The 20,902-nt window shown below is 42.7% G+C and overlaps 1 protein-coding gene across 1 annotated transcript; it reads left to right on the top strand.

Annotated features, from left to right (window-relative positions):
• The first annotated feature begins 282 nt into the window (after positions 1–282).
• Positions 283–20,106, top strand: LOC134674102 (partitioning defective protein 6). The gene is made up of 7 exons (XM_063532158.1): positions 283–520; positions 7,802–8,027; positions 13,356–13,483; positions 13,955–14,052; positions 14,699–14,867; positions 16,918–17,042; positions 19,641–20,106. Exons 1-7 carry the CDS (start codon positions 461–463, stop codon positions 19,750–19,752), a joined length of 918 nt encoding a protein of 305 aa, XP_063388228.1. The 5' UTR covers positions 283–460; the 3' UTR covers positions 19,753–20,106.
• The last annotated feature ends 796 nt before the right edge of the window (positions 20,107–20,902 follow it).

The raw sequence follows: 20,902 nt of genomic DNA on the forward strand, positions 1-20,902 counted from the left end.
CGAAACGTCAAAAAGTAGGACAGCGCAAGTGACAGTGACAGCTACATAGACGGTCAGTGACACAATGACAGCTAACGTCTGTACACTTTTCAGCGTTTTACTCGTTGCCTCAAACATTTTTTCATCACCTACTGTTATTCGCGAGCCTGCTTGAATCGGAACGTCATAATAATAAAGTTTGTTTCCTATTACGGTGCAAACCACCCAATTAAAACTCCTTAGTTTTCAACAGCGACCAATAGAAATGTAGCAAATGAAGCGATTACTAATGCAGTAAAAATGTTGTAAATGAGAATTGACCAAACTTACGACGCGAGCGAGAGTCGAATAACAGCCTTTTTCTGAAAGCAATAATCGTCTAATTTAATAAAAACTTTTATATTTTACAATGTTATATTGCTAATGAAGTGCCTAAATATTTTGATGGTTTTTTATAAGTAGTGCATTTAATGCTATAGTGATGTCGAAGAACAAAATCGCCGCACGGATAGACAGTCAAAATGTTGAAGTCAAAACTAAGGTAAGTAATTTCTAATATTTCTTACGAATAAAGTGAGTCACGTTATCTTTGAGGCCTAGTTTATGTTCTTGGGGCAACGAGTGTTTAATTTACTTAAGCATTTGTGGATGATGAGTTGAGGAATGCTCGTAGGCAGCGGTTACCAAGGTGAATCGAGATAGATCGTATAATTATGTGTCGGTTGAATGAAAATCACGTACAGCCTAATAATATGTCGTATTTAACAGCATAATTGCACTTTATATAGTTATGAAGCTTGTATTTATAATAAATACATAATTTATTTATACCCAGCTCTTAAAATTGCTAAGTAAATGTAGAATTTTAAACCACTTAAAAAGTGGATTTTGTGGCTTGGATCTTAATTCAAATTTAGAGACTCGAACATCATGCAGGCTATATACACAGCCTTAATAAATACCAAGTAATGAAACCAATAATCTGTGGACACCATTTATTTAAAGAAAATAAAACATAGCTCAAGTCACCAGTAGCAGAAATGATTAACAACACAAATAAAAAGTAAAGTAAGAAAACTTATACATAGCCTGTCATTCAGGTTAACCTCATCAGAAAACCAGAAGGAAATTAGCATTTAGTGCTCTATTAAGCAATGTGCCTGATAACAGTGCTGAATGCTTAAAAGATAAGCCATTATCTACTTATAATCTACTTGTAAACATGTTTATTTGCTGCACTTCTCACTACAGCAGCGATAGAAGTAACCATTTTAATCATAGAAGGTAGGACCCTATAGAAGTGGTATACATGTGCCTCCATGAGGGACAAAACATATGCAATGTGACACTATGATTGGTCAAATTTATTTGTTGCCCACCATAATACATACTAAATTTACGGTGGGGAATAAAAAAAAGTGAGACTGACAAGTACAAACTGAAAGATACATAAGACTATCCCGTTCGATCATTTCCCCCCACCCCTCATGCTAGATCCAGTTATATACTAGAATCTAGTAACTAAGATTAACGATTTTAATGAAGCACATGAAGTGGTCAAAATTATCTACTGTCAGCATCCTTAGTAGATAGTAGATGTAGTGTAGGGACGCCCGGCCGGAAGCAGGCGGGCTGTCGATCGCTTGTCGCGTTCATTCAGCCCGGTTCCCTGGAGTTGGAGCTGCAGGTTACTGTCCCGGCGGCATTCCCACACTATTCTCCTCAAATCTTCTTGTTTTCCTGCAGAACAGAAGGACATCTTTGAGTTCGACGTCCTTTAGTTCGCTTTCTTCTAGTGTGTCTCTACCGAATGTATTATATCGCGGTGCCGCGTACATAGTACATTCTGCTAGTAAGTGTAAGCTGGTCTCCTCCTTACCACAATGTGGACAGGAGGCGTCTCTACTAATTTCCATTATCTTAAGGTGTATGTTGAGAGTATTGTGACCTGTAATGATACCTGTCAGTAGTCTCAGACTGCTCTTACCTAGTTTCAAAAGATACCTGGTTCTCCTGTGGTCTATACCTTTGATCATCATCTTCGACTGTCTGCATCCAGTCTCTTCTACCCATTCTCTCTGTGCTACCATCTCTTTTACCTTCTCTATGACTCCCTTCGTGACATCAGCTGACATAGGCAGAGCCGGTTCCGGACCTATGTATTCCGTCTCCGCCCCTATCCTCGCCAGCTCGTCTGCTTTCTCGTTTCCCGTTACTCCCTGGTGTCCTGGTACCCATGCCACCGTGACACTTCTTTGCTTGCCTATCAAGTTGAGCTCCTCTCGACATTCTCTCACGAGCGAGGAGGTAACTGATATTTTCTTTAGTGCCTTTAGTGCTGCCTGGCTGTCTGTATATATTACAACAGCTCCCTCTTGGTTCGCGCTCTTTTTGATTATGCTTGCGCAGCGTGTTATAGCACATACCTCGGCTTGGAACACGCTAGCATATCTACCCAGTGGTACTGATACCTTCTCTCCCAGTTTGGGGATCACTATGCCCGCTCCTGCTAGTTTCGTCGAGCTTCTTCTTGAGCCATCCGTGAAGCAGATGGTCGTCGGGTGTCCGACTTCCACCTTCCAGTTGTCTCTTTCTCCTATGTGTATTCTATATTTCTTGTCAAAAATCTCCTGCCTCTTTATAAGGTCATTATTAGCCATCAACATTTCAAGGTTTGATAGTGCCTCTCTTTGTATCAGCGCGTGTCTCTTGTCCACGCTGCTTCCTCTCCATTCCTTGCATGCTTTCATTCTATACCACTGTTCCGTGGCTCTTTTCTCCACCTCAATCCAGAGTGGTTTCAAGCCTAGCATTACCTCCATTGCGTGTGTCGGGGTCGTTCTCATAGCCCCCGTCATCATGAGGCACGCTAGTCTCTGGACTTTGGTTAGTTCTCTTTGGTTTTCTTTAATATGTGCTCTATGCCACCATGTCACTGCTCCATATAGCACCCTGGGTAGTATTATCGCCTTGTAGATCCAGTGGATCATTCCTGGCTTCAGTCCTCAGTTCTTTCCTACTGCCCTTTTGCATTGGAACAGTGTTCTTATAGCTTTAGCCGTCTGCTCCTTGATGTGAGTTTTGTACCTGAGTTTACTGTCTAAAGTAACGCCCAGATATTTCAACTCCTCCACCATGTCTAGTTCTATTCCTTGTATCTTTATGGGTTTCATCTCCTTTATTCTTCTATTAGTGAATAGCACTAGTTTCGTTTTCGATGGATTGAGATCCAACCCCCTCTCTCTGCACCACCTCAGTACCTGTCTGAGACCTCTTATCATTATATCTCTTATCACGGTGAGAACCATTCCTCTCACTAGCAGCACTCCATCATCAGAGTAAGCCTGCATGTACATGCCTCCTCTGTTGAGCTCTTTTACCATTGAGTCCAGAAGTAGGCACCACATCAGGGGGGACAGGCATCCCCCTTGTGGGAACCCTCTTCTTGGACTAATTGTCTTTGTTACTCCTCCCAGCTCCGCCGTAATGGATCTACCTTTTAGCATAGCAGTCAGCATCCTTAGCTATAGACAAGAAAATGTAAATTGTATTTTAAAACTGGAGATATCGCACAAGAGACAGTCAGAATGTAATTTGGCATTGTAGTTTTATCCAAAGTGCTTTGAAAAGCGCATTATGGTTGGCATGGTGGATGGAAGGCGGGGTAGTAGATATCCACCAACCCGCTGGGTGGACACTGTAAAAAAAAGGCCTGCCAGGGATCTACACAGGCACCTATTAATAGGAAATCGGAAAATCGTGCAGAATGGAGAGCCTTGGTCACAAAACAGATAGGTACAGAAATCAACCTACATACAAAGCGCGCTCGAGCAACGCACACATAGACACTGCTCACGGACACGATATCTCGGACCAGTTGGGACCAGTGCGAGCGCGAGTGCCATCCACTTGAGACACGCGTCTGTGAACTTTTTTGTGCAATAATGAAGAAACAAAACAAAAAGTTAATATAACTGTACAGTGGACGGTTGTTTAAATTCAACATTAAACGGTGAATTGTCGTTTTTTAAGCTACCAGTGGTTTCAGAGAGAATGCGTATGCGAATTTATTACATTGTACATGAGAATGCGAATTTATTACACTTAAAAATATAATAATCGTGTATTTCGCCAACCTCGGAATCATCGCAAGATATTTTCTGTGGCAAATTTGTAATATAACAATGACATTAAAATTAAAATACCTATTTGAGTTATTAATGTTATTATTAATTTATATTGCCATTCTTCCCGTTTCATCCTCAACAATAAATCAAACAACTAAATACTAGATACGATATGATAGATACGAGTGCCACTACCACGATAGTTTTTGTGCATAAGTCATAGTTCGCAACAATCGCAACCCTAGAGCGACCGCCGAGCGTAGGTATGAAAAGTAAAGTACATACATGTGATTGACTTCTGTACTTATCTATTTTGTATTTGAATTTGAGAACTAACAATTATTTCGAGTATTTGCTTCATAGAGCGGTGGTAGCCGAGTGGATATGACATCCGACTTTCAATCTGGAGGTCGCGGGTTCAAAACCTGGCTCGTACCAAGGGGTCATCCATTAATTACATCACACGTTTAGGGGGAGGGAGGGGGTCAAGAAAATGTGACATATTGTGACATGGGGGAGGGGGGAGACACAAACTTTGTGACGTCACTTTAACTTCATCAGTAACCGAAAATTTATTTAAATTATTTTATTCGCTGTACATTTAAATTAGATCGGGATCTCTAGAAGAGTGTCGTATGCATAATTGTTAGACCGCAGTTTGACTTCTGATCCTTGTAGTAGGGCTCCTAGGCTACAAGAAGCCTGATGTTGCCGGGCTGAAAAGTGGTGCCGTTCCCCCCACCACCCCCTTGAAAATCCCCTATAAAATGTTCATAGTCTTGAAAGGTTCTAATGGTTTTAATTTATTCTTAATAACTTATTCGTGTTAAAATAAGCTGCTATAACATATACCGTGATATATAGAATAGTTTGACGGAGCTGTTTTTGACGGCCGAGTCTTAGCGAGGTCGTCAAGTAATAAGTTTTAGGAGCAGTTCATTTAAAGATAGACTAGTAAAATAATTTGCACACTACAGGGAAGTTAAATCTATATTAGTTTTTATTGAATATACAGGTAACAAAATTATTATAAGGACCATACAGATTAACGTTTTTGTAAGTTTTTCAAATAATTTCTTCTGTTCTAATACTGTTTATACGACGTTATTATCAGAGATGTGAAAAATACTTTATAAAAAGTATTTAAATACAAAATACAAATACTTCCTTGATAATACTATTTCAAATGCAAAATACAAAATAGTTTTTGAATTTGTATTTAAATACAAAATACGAAATAGGTATTTTCAAAATACTTTTTTAAAATACAAATACTTTGCGATAAATGGTACTCTGAGTAGTGAATACCTAGTCTGAATTAAAAAGTATTACTCGGAATTTTGAGTTGAAAAGAATCTCTATATTCTTTGAAATCAATCCTCTATCTAAAGTGCAAATTTCTAGTTGTTTGCTCATATTAACTTTACTTCTTACTTCATCCATACCTACATCCGTATGGATGATGGTTTTTAACGGCCAACTTTTAAAGCATTCATTTGTAATGTTTTATAGCTATTATAATGCCTCTCGTTAGTGTGATGAAAACGTCTCGTTTGTGTTTCACCAGGGCAAAAAGTTTGTTCTCCTCTCGTGCCTTGAAACCCTCGCAACACTCAAGATTCCACTTTTTCAACCACTCGCTACGCTTGTGGTCATGTGCGACGTTACTAAACAGATTCAACAGTTCCATGTTAAAAGAATGAGAGAGTTGCCAGGATTGTAACATCAGAAGAGATTGTAACTCCTACCTACATTACCTACCTACTATAAAGTATTTTGTATTTTGAAAATAGAAAATAGGTCCCAAAAACTATTTCAAATAAAATACAAAATAGTTTTCTTCAAAAGGTATTTAAATACAAAATAGGTATTTTGCATTTTGTATTTGCATTTTAAATACAAGTATTTCAAATAAGTCACATCTCTGGTTATTATAATATAATAAAAAATTCAAAAATAGGTGGAGCGCTCTTTTTTTACTGATAATATTATAAACACAATTTATGAGAGAAATCTCACTACTTATGAAGTGGTAATAAATAATATTATTACCACTGTCAATTGTCACGATAATTTTGATGCTAAAACTCACTTTAAGTACCTAAGTAATTATGTAATTTATTTTTCACGTACGTGGATACGCTCGCGCCGTCCCATCTTCAAGGGACCTCTTCCAGGGCTGGCGCCAATGCGCCGCTGCCGATGCGGCCGAGCATTTCAAGCGGCGCAAATATAGCAGCCCTAGGCACCGGCTGCATGTTTGAGCCGTTTGGGGTGGAGACGCTTGGGCTGTGAGGTCAAGGCGCGCACAGCGTTTATAAAGAGTTGGCCAGGCGCCTAATAGACGCAACGGGTGCCCGGAAGGCTGGAGCTTACCTCGCCCAACGCATTGGCGTTGCCGTTCAGCTCGGTAACGCCGCCAGCTTTCTGGGCACCCTACCGGAGGGCATAGACCTGGGGCCAATTTCCAATATAGGTTTAACTTCCCTGTAGTGTGAAAATTATTTTACTAGTCCATCGTTGGACTGCTACTAAAATTTATTACTTGACGACCTCGCAAAGCCTCGGCCGTCAAAAACAGCTCCGTCAAACTATTCTATATATCACGGTATATGTTATAGCAGCTTATTTTAACACAAATAAGTTATTAAAAATAAAATAAAACCATTAGAATCGCTCAAGACTATGAACATTTTATAGGGGATTTTCAAGGGGGTGGTAGGGGGAACGGCACCACTTTTCAGTCCGGCAATATCAGGTTTCTTGTAGCCTAGGAGCCCTACTACAAGGATCAGAAGTCAAACTGCGGTCTAACAATTATGCATACGACACTCTTCTAGAGATCCTGATCTAAATAACAAGTTTTTAAAACGATAATCGTTTTTATTCGTTTAATTTTCTTTCCTAAGCAGTTTTGGGTTATAAAATTACTAATATGTATATCGTCAAAAATATTTTGATAAAATATTAATAAAACTTAGTTACTTACTTAATTCGATTTGGCGATTTCGTAGAAAAAATGTGACGTCACACTAGGGGGGAGGGGTTTACCAAATGTGACCAAGTGTGACAAGGAGGGGGGAGGGGTAAAAAAACCTAGAAATTCGTGTGACGTAATTAATGGATGACCCCCAATGAGTTTTTCGGAACTTATGTACAATATGTTGTTTGATATTTACCACTAGCTTTTCGGTGCAGGAAAACATCGTGAGGAAACCTGCATACATCTGCAAAGAAATTCAAAGGTGTATGTGAAGTCCCCAATACTTGTCCTTTATTTACTTTTTTTTGTGCATCTGGGACCCAGGAGGATATAACCATATAAAAAACCCAAATATCTGATGAATCCACCATGATATAATTAATTTGAATACCTGTTTCTTAGACATTAAATTTAGTATTATAAGATTGTATTGTACTCTCGAAATGGACAAAATTGTTGATACCTACCATTATATTTATAATATGTTATACTTTTTACTGTGAGTTTGAGTTATCATACTCACAGCGGGCCCGAACAGGAGAAGAGTGGCCCATGACGGACCCCAATGGAAACACCTGGTGGAGGCCTTTGCCAAGCGGCACACTGAGTGAAGAGACATACTCTAACTCAGAATAAAAGGGCTTAATAGATAAATAGATACTTTTTACACAATTTTGTTATAAAATATTATCTTAACTGTTTTTTAATTCAGTTTGATGCGGAATTCCGGCGATTTTCCCTCAACCGCTCTGAGAAGCTCAAGTACGAGGACTTCAAGGGTCTGATCGAGAAGCTACACCGGCTGCATGACGTCACATTCCTCATCTCGTACACGGACCCTCGGGACGGAGACCTTCTGCCCATCAACAACGATGACAACCTCGCTCGGGCGCTGCTCACGGCGCGCCCGCTCCTCAGGGTCATCATACAGAGGAAGGGTGAGTCCTGAATATATAATAATTTCAGCCTATATACGTCCCACTGCTGGGCACAGGCTTCCTCTCATGCGCAAGAGGGCTTGGGCTGTAGTTCCCACACTAGCCTAATGCGGATTGGTGATCTAAATATATACTCCATATTATGTAGTGTTAATCGTCTTATGTAATTTGAAATCATGAAAATTCAGTAGCGTTGTTTTCTAAATGAGAAAATTAGTTAAAAGTGAATTCGCCGTATAGACTCTACTCATCTCAGGCTCAAATGCTAGAAGCAAGTAATAAAGATATCCTTTTTACTCACTCACTCACGAAAGTTGACGAGTTTATTAATTATTGATACTACTATTTTAATAAATCTGATGTCGCCACTACACGTCTTAAGACGCAACCTGCATCAGCAAAGGAAGTTAATTAACATATAATACGAGAAGTATAATTAATGACAGCCATCTCAATTTAGTTCTTATCATGCTGAAGACAGAGTTCATATTTGCTTGTCTTGGAATATTTTCAGACTTGTTATGTGCAGTTTATTATTGTTGTTGAAGATTAAATTTTCCTCTGGATATGTGAATGGAGACCTGATGGTGTGCGAACTAGTTAAATTAAAGAAATTAGTTTATATCAAATAATGCTCATACTCTAATCAGCCCAGTTCTCAAGTAGGTACAGTGAATATACTTGAATATTACTGATATACACGGTGTAACATGAGTAAACCGAATAATTTTAACAGCGTATTTCTGATCACATTTAGAGACAAAAATGTCCTATAATTTTTTTTTTAAAAACGCCTATTTTCCGAGATAATGTTAATTTAAAAATAAACAAGTTTTTCTTGTTACATAATGTAAAAAGCTTTTTAATGGTAATGTTGCTGCTATGGGACGTAGTCTAAATATCCTTATTGATAGATGTCAAAAAGTGACAAGTAACACTTTGCAAAAAGAAGGTTTAACGAAAAAAAAATGTAAAAATCAATTTTAAGTAACAAGTTTATCAATAACATTTATTTTTTACGTACGAATACACTCAAAAAATTGAAAAAAAACAAAACAAAAAAAAATTTTTTTTGGCGAAATTGACCTAAACTCATATTACATTTTTTCCTTCTTTTGACCTCACAAATGCGTGGTTAAAATTATTCGGTTTCCTCATGTTACACCGTGTATATCATCAATATACAAATTTGCTACAACTCATGATCAATTGATCAAATAACGAAACTGAGAAGTACAGACAAACGAAACCTAAATAGCTTAATTACAATCAAAGAAGACGTGATACATAAAAGGGAAAAGCAGTCTTGGCAGCTTTAATTAAAACTAATTGTAGACTCGGTCTAATATTTAGATTTAATTATTTCTCTATCCTTATACCTACTTAATTAGTAGCGCAAAATAGAACAAGCTAAACCAATATTGTATGACCTTCCTCTGTATACGGCCGCATACCGCTTAGGGTCACACATACGTCGGTCGTTTAAAGACCAGGGAACTTTGGCCTATAATTTGTTTAGAATCCTATAGAATTCAGAGTTACTTATATAATGGTCAGGCATGCATATCCACTGATGCATAAACACAGGTTGAATACACTTGCTGCCGTGGTCATATAAATGCATATCTCCATACTCATTTAGTAGTGACATGTGATCGTTTGGTATTGGTAGGTAGTACGACGGTTAGTAAGTTACAAGCTGTAGCGTTAAGGCAAATAATCGTTGTGCAGATATTCGTTGTTGAACTACCTGCATTGATCATAAGTACTTTTATTTAACATACAATAATAACATTCGATAACAATAGAAATTAATAAAAAAATACTATAAATTACCTTAGAATTAAAAATTAATAATAAATTAGTGCCTACCTAGTATATTTACAGTATAAAAACTTAACCCAATCATAACAAAAAATGCCCCGTCTAACAGTTCGGCCTGCGGAAAGGACCCCATTACACTGGCGGCGAGCATTAAATAAACAATTTAGATACAGGCGATTTTCTTTTTCATTTTACGCCGATACACTTCATCACCAAAAGCTTCAGTTTTCTCCAACCTTTCTTTAAGTTTTCCTGCTTTGGAACTAATTCATAAGTCATTAGTTCTATTGGTTTACGCCCTAGGGGAATTATTCTTATTGGAAGTCAGGATAGCCTAGCTAGGTAATAGTCTAGGTGCCTGTGAATCCTTAAGTACTAGTAGGATTCATTTGGGTCTCACAAGATTCTTGCCTTGCGCATTACGCCGGCCTTTACTAAAGATCAACAGTTATATCTCTCTTCGCTTGCACCCACGTATCAAGTCACCTACTCCCGTGCCATGGTCATGGGTACAATGCGAGTCGTAATTAAATTACACATCTGTACACGTACAGCTACACTCGGTATGGTGTGGGTGATCGCTTTAGTACCATGTCGCACTAGCGCTATAACAGACAAACCCGCAATACGTTTTATTCTATTCTATTCTTGTTTAAACTTGGCATTGAAAACGGGTCTCTTTATAATAGACACTTCTGACCGCAACGATTCGTTTTAACTGCTTTTGTGTGTATTAGGTTTGCCCTAATTACATTACATGGCTGTTTGGAAAAGAACTCTTCTTAGAGATAAGACCGCCTCTACTAGACAATGGATGTTGCGACTAGCGAAAAGTCTAATGCTCATCAATTTTCAGCTAATATACCCGGAACTCTATTTTACAACTCCTTCTGCTTTTAATATTAGTCGTAAATTGTTGTTCAATAACAGTTTTCGTGAGTCGCGACACTCGAGAATTCAAGTAGCTGTACTGATAATTCTGCTACTCGGTGCTAGATGTCGACTGCGAAAATAATAGTACTTTTGGTACCAAAACTGATGTATGGAGTGAACAATGCTTACTATATTTCCCTATGACTGTGCCAAGGATAACAACCTCAATCCCAGTTGTCCCCTCAGACACTCAGACGTTAAGCTAATATACTTATACATCTTTGCCTCGATAATCGGTAAATAAAATAATTGAGGATATTTTGGCCTGGCGCATAGATCAACACCTTGGCCTGCTATGAAGTCCTCGGCCTCGTTATAAAAAATGCAGAAGTTCTAAATAAGGTTCACTATTTCCTTATTTCATTGAAGTAAGGTGCGAAGTCTTATGCACATTTACGACCTCTATATTAACAATGCAGACACTGCAGTCTTTACAAGGCATAATAACTGTTGGACACGAAGCTCAATGAGTTAGGATTACATTTGTAACCAAACTGTCGACAACAGAGCCATTGTTGTGTACCGGAAGTTCTTTTCCCATCGTATTTTGACATGTTTCGTTAGTTACATTCCATTATGTGTCATGAAAAGTAGCACTTAAACGCGTTCGCATGAGTGGCATAATGGGCAGAATAAAGCCAAGAATTAAAACGTTAAGTTGTTAAGTAGGTATCAAGTCACATTATTCCGTATTAAGCCTCATTTACACAGCGTGAGAACTTTCGTGCAGTATTCGATACATTGCCACAGAATAAATAATAGTACTAGGTAAAGAAGACTCACTCTCTAACAAAACGCGTCTGTCACGATCAGCACAGATATGGCCGCTAGGTGGCGACAGCGCCACGCGCGGCTTATGGCAAACCCCAAAATTGGGGTCGAACGGATGTACTTTTAGCTACCTGTAGCAAAGCGACGAAATCGCGGAGTGAGCCACGCCTGACATTGCTAACTACAGAGTACAATTAATTCAGTCCTCCGACCAAATACCGCAATGGAATGAAAATCGCATGCCGTCTAAATGGGGCCTTAGTCAATTGCCCCTTTCGGAAACTTAAATTGAATGCAACATGTTTCAAACTATGACTAAGGTTTACCAACTAAGGTACCTGTCAACATGTTTTAATGATTAAAGCATTGTGTAAGAAACAAATAGAACAATATGTATGATTAAATAGCTGTTCTATAAACGTGATGTTGGTATACAATAGAAGGAATTCGTCATTTGGGTGTGATAAGTCTTTGTTGATTGTCCATTCAATGTACGGAACGCTCACCGAAATCGATTTTATGTAGTGTAACTGTATCAAATAAGTAGTAATGTTTTCACCAACGGAATTTAACGGAGACGGTATATTCATATTCATTTATTCATAAGATTACAAACTTTACATGTCAAAAGGGTTATTCATTAATTAGGTCAAGGTATATGCGTTTAGATTAAGAAGTTTTGTGTTCCCATTTATGTCTAAACAAGAATGAGTTGATGTTGTCTATAAAGGATTTGTGAAACACCAGCGATGGTTTTTTGGGTTTCCACTCGCCAGATGGCACTATAATTTCGTGGGAAAATATACATTTTTCAATTCTTTACCAGAAAGGTTGTGATTTTAGTCATATCACTACCACTACCTTATAAAACAAAGTCCCCCGCTGCGTCTGTCTTTTTGTGTGTTTGTATGTTTGTTCGCGATAAACTCAAAAACTACTGAACCGATTTTCATGCGGTTCTCACCTATATAGTGATTCTTGAGGAAGGTTTAGGTGTACAATTTGTTAACCCGTGCGAAGCCGGGACAGGTCGCTAGTGTATGTACGTGGATATGTTTGTATTGTGTGTACCACCTAAGCGTCAAAACTACAGAACCGAAGTGAAGAGGTGCAGCGATCATTTATGACGCGGATGTTTAGGCTACATTTTTATCCGACATTGAAAGAGAACGAAGTTTTTTTTTACTTATAAACCGTGATCGAGTTGGTTATTCAAACGTGTTGCTTGTAAATCTATACGAGCCCCGATGTATATGTTTTCGTCTAGTGAGACCATTTTTTGAGGTTCTCGCGTTTGTTCAAAAATAATGTTTTTGTTTAATAATTACTAATATTTAATGCTTATACTAATGTAATTTAATTTTATATGATAATACTCTGGAATAACTAAACCCAAATACAAGAAATACCGTTTGTACTGAAAGGAAAAAAATCATGTTTTTATTTTTTTATTGACGGGTAGGATTACAACATATGTGAAAAGGGCTATTACTAAGGAAAGCAATAGGGCTCTGCCAATGTACTGACAATTTTGTTTCGAGCCCATGCATGCAGCAGTGCTGTAGGACATGACAATATTATTTGGACAACGTTTTTGAAAAGTCCTTTTATCCGCAAAAAAAGTCTCATGCAATTTTATTATACGATCAAAATAAACTACATTAAACATTGCTATTATGGTTCCCATTACTGGGTCATTTTATGTTCATGTCTAAAATTTATTAAAATAAACAAAATTGTTGCGTGGAACTAGACGAAATAATTTGCATCGGGGCTGGTAGTTATTGTTGTATCTTGCAGGTGACAGCCTCGAAGAGCTGAATGGGTACGGCACGATGCGGCACCGGAATTTCATCTCGTCCATCTTGAGCGGAACGCCCGCCAAGAACAAGGGGCTGGCCATCTCCAACCCCCACGACTTTAGAATGGTACGTATCACCTTAAACTTTCACATGAACGAGGCCTTATAGATAAGATGCTGTATTGTCTAAATGTTTGAACCAATTCCCGTTGTTTTATTAGGGTGAAATTGTGTACTTATGTAATGCCGATTTCAATGCAATAATATGATATAAAGCTGATATTATGATGCTGTCGGAAAGCCAAAGGAGCTCCTCGGAGGAAAAACACAAGCCTGGCTTTAGGCTGACTAGAAAGATCTCAAAACATAAGTGATTGACGTACAATTCGTACAAAAAATAGTTTTTGACAACGTGTATGGATTGCTAGCGCCATCTATTGCTACCTGAAACCAAGTTCTTCTCAAGGCATTCACTGCCAGGGGGCGTGGCCTAGGAACAAACTTGTATGACAGTGAACGCACATGTGCGTTGGGGGCAGTGAATGTGTTAATTATTAAAATGAATGTGTTAATTATTAAAATTATGTGTATGTTGCAGGTGTCGGCCATCATCGACGTGGACATCGTCCCGGAAACGTGTCGGAGGGTGAAACTGCTCAAGCACGGCTCGGATCGGCCGCTGGGGTTCTTCATAAGGTAGCTTATTACTTTTTTGTGTACAACTGAATGTATAAAGTTTGTGAATTATAAAAAGAAAAAGTGACCTCAGCCAGGCGTGGCTCACTCCGCGATTTCGTCGCTTTGCTACAGGTAGCTAAAAGTACATCCGTTCCACCCCAATTTTGGGGAAAGCCATAAGCCGGGCGTGGCGCTGTCGCCACCTAGCGGCCATATCTGTGCTGATCGTGACAGACGCGTTTTGTTAGAGAGTGAGTCTTCTGTACCTAGTACTATTATTTATTCTGTGCCTCAGCTGCATACGCTTTAAGAAGACTTTTGCATTACGCTTTAAGAAAACTACAAAAATATTCAACTCACTCCAGCTCCTTTAGTCCTACGTACCGAAATTTGTCAGCTAAGAATTTATAATTAAATATTGTCACCAAAGACGCAATACAACTTTTAAAACAAAGTCCCCGCCGCGTCTGTCTGTGTATGTATGTTCGCGATAAACTCAAAAACTACTGAACAGATTTTCATGCGCTTTTCACCTATCGATAGAATGATTCTTGGGGAAGGTTTAAGTGTAATTGCTAATCCGTGCGAAGCCGGGGCGGTTCGCTAGTTCCCACTACAATATAGACCGGGGAGGTCACAGATGTAACATGTGGTCTGGTTGCAGGGACGGCACGTCGGTGCGCGTGACGCCGGGCGGCGTGGAGCGTGCACCCGGCATCTTCATCTCGCGGCTCGTGCCCGGCGGGCTGGCCGAGTCCACCGGCCTGCTGGGCGTCAACGACGAGGTGCTCGAGGTCAACGGGATAGACGTCTGCAACAAGACCCTCGACCAGGTCGGTATACGGCTCATGTCACACCAGCGACATGTTCATCTCGCGGCTCGTGCCCGGCGGGCTGGCCGAGTCCACCGGCCTGCTGGGCGTCAACGACGAGGTGCTCGAGGTCAACGGGATAGACGTCTGCAACAAGACCCTCGACCAGGTCGGTAGACGGCTCATGTCACACCAGCGACATGTTCATCTCGCGGCTCGTGCCCGGCGGGCTGGCCGAGTCCACCGGCCTGCTGGGCGTCAACGACGAGGTGCTCGAGGTCAACGGGATAGACGTCTGCAACAAGACCCTCGACCAGGTCGGTATACGGCTCATGTCACACCAGCGACATGTTCATCTCGCGGCTCGTGCCCGGCGGGCTGGCCGAGTCCACCGGCCTGCTGGGCGTCAACGACGAGGTGCTCGAGGTCAACGGGATAGACGTCTGCAACAAGACCCTCGACCAGGTCGGTAGACGGCTCATGTCACATCAGCGACATGTTCATCTCGCGGCTCGTGCCCGGCGGGCTGGCCGAGTCCACCGGCCTGCTGGGCGTCAACGACGAGGTGCTCGAGGTCAACGGGATAGACGTCTGCAACAAGACCCTCGACCAGGTCGGTAGACGGCTCATGTCACACCAGCGACATGTTCATCTCGCGGCTCGTGCCCGGCGGGCTGGCCGAGTCCACCGGCCTGCTGGGCGTCAACGACGAGGTGCTCGAGGTCAACGGGATAGACGTGTGCAACAAGACCCTCGACCAGGTCGGTAGACGGCTCATGTCACACCAGCGACATGTTCATCTCGCGGCTCGTGCCCGGCGGGCTGGCCGAGTCCACCGGCCTGCTGGGCGTCAACGACGAGGTGCTCGAGGTCAACGGGATAGACGTGTGCAACAAGACCCTCGACCAGGTCGGTAGACGGCTCATGTCACACCAGCGACATGTTCATCTCGCGGCTCGTGCCCGGCGGGCTGGCCGAGTCCACCGGCCTGCTGGGCGTCAACGACGAGGTGCTCGAGGTCAACGGGATAGACGTGTGCAACAAGACCCTCGACCAGGTCGGTAGACGGCTCATTTTGATACCATCATCATATCAGCCAGAGGACGTCCACTGCTGGACATAGGCCTCCCCCAAAGAGTGCCACAATGACCGGTCTTGCGCCACCCGCTTCCAGCGGACTACCGCGACCTTTACCAGGTCATCAGTTCACCTTGTGGGGGTCTACCCACGCTACGAACTTTTCCGCCCTGAAATGGCCATTGGTTCTACATGCAATGTGCCACCATTGGATTTGATACCAGCTACATCTTAAAGATTAGAATTGATATCCGTTCGGATGTCTCTGGACTTATTGTAGTTTGGAACTCGTTGATCTAGAGGAGCCGCAGCAGCAGTGGTGGCCGAGTGGATATGACGCCCGACTTTCAATCCGGAGGTCGCGCGTTCAAATCCCGGCTCGTACCAATGAGATTTTCGGAACTTATGTACGAAATATCATTTGATATTTACCACTAGCTTTTCGGTGAAGGAAAACATCGTGAGGAAACCTGCATACATCTGCGAAGAAATTCAAAGGTGTATGTGAAGTCCCCAATCCGCATTGGGCTAGCGTGGGGACTATAGCTCAAGCCCTCTCGCGCATGAGAGGAGGCCTGTGCTCAGCAGTGGGACGTATATAGGCTGAAATGATGATGATGATGATGATGATCTAGAGGTGGGGTTTGCGTATACAGGTTTGGAAAACTAATTTTAAAAGTTGTTATCCATCTTATCTTGTCTTAGTTCGGAGCCTGTTTTAGTAGTGTTTAAACAGCGTCTGGATAAAATTTGATATTACCGAAATGTGTATTAGGATTATTTTCAAAATTAGAATATATTTAACTGACGGTACCGTTTTTATTTAATTACGTTTCTTCAAGACCTAACTTAGAGTCTGTGCGGAAAGAGAATCAGTCACGAATCGTGGAATGTATGGAGTGGGTACATTCCACGACTCTTCTCTTCCCGAACAGACTCTTTCAGAAAACCCTTATTGAAATAAATGTAAATGTATCGTCATGACTTGACGCAGGTGACGGACATGATGGTGGCCAACTCGTCCAACCTGATCATCACGGTGCGGCCCGCCAACCAGCGCGCCGGACCACCGCCACCAGCCACCGCCTCGCAGCCCAGCTCCGAGCCCGACGACGACAGGTAACACCCCTACCACGCACTACGCAGGTGACGGACATGATGGTGGCCAACTCGTCCAACCTAATCATCACGGTGCGGTCCGCCAACCAGCGCGCCGGACCACCACCACCGGCCACCGCCTCGCAGCCCAGCTCCGAGCCCGACGACGACAGGTAACACCCCTACCACTCACTACGCAGGTGACGGACATGATGGTGGCCAACTCGTCCAACCTGATCATCACGGTGCGGCCCGCCAACCAGCGCGCCGGACCACCGCCACCAGCCACCGCCTCGCAGCCCAGCTCCGAGCCCGACGACGACAGGTAACACCCCTACCACGCACTACGCAGGTGACGGACATGATGGTGGCCAACTCGTCCAACCTAATCATCACGGTGCGGTCCGCCAACCAGCGCGCCGGACCACCACCACCGGCCACCGCCTCGCAGCCCAGCTCCGAGCCCGACGACGACAGGTAACACCCCTACCACTCACTACGCAGGTGACGGACATGATGGTGGCCAACTCGTCCAACCTGATCATCACGGTGCGGTCCGCCAACCAGCGCGCCGGACCACCACCACCGGCCACCGCCTCGCAGCCCAGCTCCGAGCCCGACGACGACAGGTAACACCCCTACCACTCACTACGCAGGTGACGGACATGATGGTGGCCAACTCGTCCAACCTGATCATCACGGTGCGGCCCGCCAACCAGCGCGCCGGACCACCACCACCGGCCACCGCCTCGCAGCCCAGCTCCGAGCCCGACGACGACAGGTAACACCCCTACCACTCACTACGCAGGTGACGGACATGATGGTGGCCAACTCGTCCAACCTGATCATCACGGTGCGGCCCGCCAACCAGCGCGCGGGACCACCGCCAACGGCCACCGCCTCGCAGCCCAGCTCCGAGCCCGACGACGACAGGTAACACCCCTACCACTCACTACGCAGGTGACGGACATGATGGTGGCCAACTCGTCCAACCTGATCATCACGGTGCGGCCCGCCAACCAGCGCGCCGGACCACCACCATCAGCCACCGCCTCGCAGCCCAGCTCCGAGCCCGACGACGACAGGTACCACTCCTACCACTCATTACGGAGGTGACAGACATGATGGTGGCCAACTCGTCCAACCTGATCATCACGGTGCGGCCCGCCAACCAGCGCGCGGGACCACCGCCACCCGCCACCGCCTCGCAGCCCAGCTCCGAGCCCGACGACGACAGGTATACCTTCTCTCTCTCTCTCTCCTCAGCATTATTAACTCTGTACCCATCTGATTGTGGAATCTGCTTTTCTGGTCTTTTCTCTCCACTTTGCGCGATCGGACGAGTCGTCTACTGAAACGTCGCAGGCCCTCATGCCTTTTGCTATGGTGTGCCCATCTTCGGTCTTCCTCTTCCTCTGGACCCAACAATGTTCAGATCTATAGCAACATTCCCGATCTAATGAGGAGGTCTTCTTTTTACGTGTCCAAACCATCTCAGTCGGCTCTCTTGTAGCTTCTCGGCGGTATCACGTACCCCGAGGCTACCGCGAACGTACTCGTTGCGTATCTTATCGAGCCTCGTTACTCCGCACATCCAGCGAAGCATCTTCATTTCAGACACTTGGACAGATCGGACAGGTACCACTCCTACCAGAGAGGAATTCACAATACTTATTTTCTTTGCATTTCACGGGCCTATAAATCCCGGTCTTTTGATAGGTTTACGTGTGAATATACAGGGTGATTCAGGAGACGTGAGCAGGACTAACACTGCGCATTTTGTAAATTATAAGCAACTGTTTCGTATCAATATTAGTGAGATTGACGTAAATTTTCTACTAATGTTGAAAAAAAATTTTTCAATTTATTTACGACATGCATGGTCGCCCTAAAATTAGAATACTAAACTACAGATATCTGTGTCAAATTCAATGTCATCACTGTCATCACGCTCTGGTTACTTTTGAAAATTCGTATCTCACTAAGGTTTGACATTTTATTTCCTTCGTAAAAGAGGTTTTATGTTTATTAATTAGGTCTTGTAGGGTGACCATGATTGTAGAGAATTAAATTTGCCCTCACCAAAAAGTTGAAAAATAGGAAAAAGTGTAGTTATTTTACCTAAATACGACGGAGATCGATCAATTATCAGTTACTGAGTGTGCAGGATTAGTCCTGCTCACGTCTCATGAATCACCCTGTAGATCCAACACGTAGAGGCCCCTTGAAAAGCTTTAATGTCATGTAAAAAGCCTGCTGGAACCCGTTCACAGACGCAAAAGTAGACACCCATGAACCGGTCTCAGCAGACATTGGGACTATTGTAGAAAAAGTGAACAGTATACCGGTCTATGGATTGAAGTTTGGTGGACAATGAGACTGGGCTATTGTAGAGAGGTCGGACACCTGCCATAACAATGTTTTACACATTTACAATTACATTTTACATTTGTTTTACATTTGTAATTGAATAAATGTTTTACACGTTATTTTCTTTATCATTAAAACATTAATTATATTTTAATACTTAACTGATCCCGTCTACAAATTTTATAAAAACAGAGTATTTCGCCAATAAGAAACTTATGCATATAATTTTAACTGCCTATTTGTTTACAGGTTCGACCAAGACGAACAGGACGAGATAGTCGACCTGACGGCCGTGACCCTCGAGGAGCCGGAAACCTTCCCCCTGCCGAGCAAGGACGACGGCCAGGTGCTACACCTCTAGTGCAGTGCAGTGCAGTGCAGTGATACAGTGCATATGAACCCTACATCTTCATAGATAGCAGAAAATACCGGTTGAACCACGCTAAAGGCTGATTTAGGGTCGGTTGCACCAAACTGTTCGTATCGTTAAAGAGTTCGCTAAATTTTTATGTATGGAATGCTTCATAGTAAAGCGCCGGGGCGCGCCGGCTGACGTTGATCAGTCTGTCAAATGTGGTTGGTGCAACTGGCCCTTAGACTGTGCGAGAGCTCGCATGCGAGTATCATTACATTACGGTATTTGATCGGTCGGCTGAATTGGATGTAACCTCAATAGTCCTCAATGTAACTGAAATCGCATGTGAGTTCGCGCGCCGTCTAAGGGCCAGTTGCACCAACCACAATTGACAGACTGATCAACGTCAGCCGGCGCGCTCCGGGACTTTACTATGAAACTTTCTATACATAAAAATTTAGCGAACTCTTTAACGATACGAACAGTTTGGTGCAACCGACCCTAAATGAGCCCTAATTAGCGCGTCATCGTCAACCTTTTCGGATTGCACGAAGATTGATATATTGCTCAGGTGGCTTGGGCAGTTAACCTCTTCGGTCAAAGGGTTAAAAAAGGGTCTACAGAGACAGCAGTTCCGACAACAGCCGCTACCACACTTAGCATCACTTGCACCGGCCCACTAACCCGGCGTTAACCGGTTAAAACGTTAACCCAGTGTCAAATTGTACTGGTAACCACGGTAACTCCAGGTTTAACTAGTTAACCCCGGGTTAGTGAATGGTGCAAGTAGCCCTTAGGTGCTTCAGTATTAAATTAGTTAACGCGACCGCTTATTTCAGTTCGTTTATGACCTGTACTCATTACATTTAAAATATAGTCTGGCAAACCAATAAGAAAAAGGTGCACAATTCAAATTGTAAGGGAGATTGAACCTTTATTGACCCAACTGGTTTGTCAGACTATATCTACAAAAATTGAGTTCTTGAGATGAACTGAAATATGGGCTGTTTTTAACATAAAAGAAAAATTGCACTTATGTGTGGTTGACCTTACGCTCTACGTTAACGCTTCATGTGGTGTCATGTAGTCTGTGGAAGGGTCACACGCGTGTACAAAAATGAAATCTTTGTATGTAGTTTTCATCAGGCTTCCACGC

This window comes from Cydia fagiglandana, chromosome 19, assembly GCF_963556715.1.
Source record: "Cydia fagiglandana chromosome 19, ilCydFagi1.1, whole genome shotgun sequence".
Taxonomy (NCBI): Eukaryota; Metazoa; Arthropoda; class Insecta; order Lepidoptera; family Tortricidae; genus Cydia; species Cydia fagiglandana.

Excerpts from the sequence above, each read along its gene's own strand:
- LOC134674102 (XM_063532158.1), top strand. The coding sequence starts at position 461 with ATGTCGAAGAACAAAATCGCCGCACGGATAGACAGTCAAAATGTTGAA. Across the intron at positions 8,028-13,355 it reads GGTCATCATACAGAGGAAGG|GTGACAGCCTCGAAGAGCTG; the intron begins GTGAGTCCTGAA and ends TGTATCTTGCAG. Across the intron at positions 14,053-14,698 it reads CCGCTGGGGTTCTTCATAAG|GGACGGCACGTCGGTGCGCG; the intron begins GTAGCTTATTAC and ends GTCTGGTTGCAG.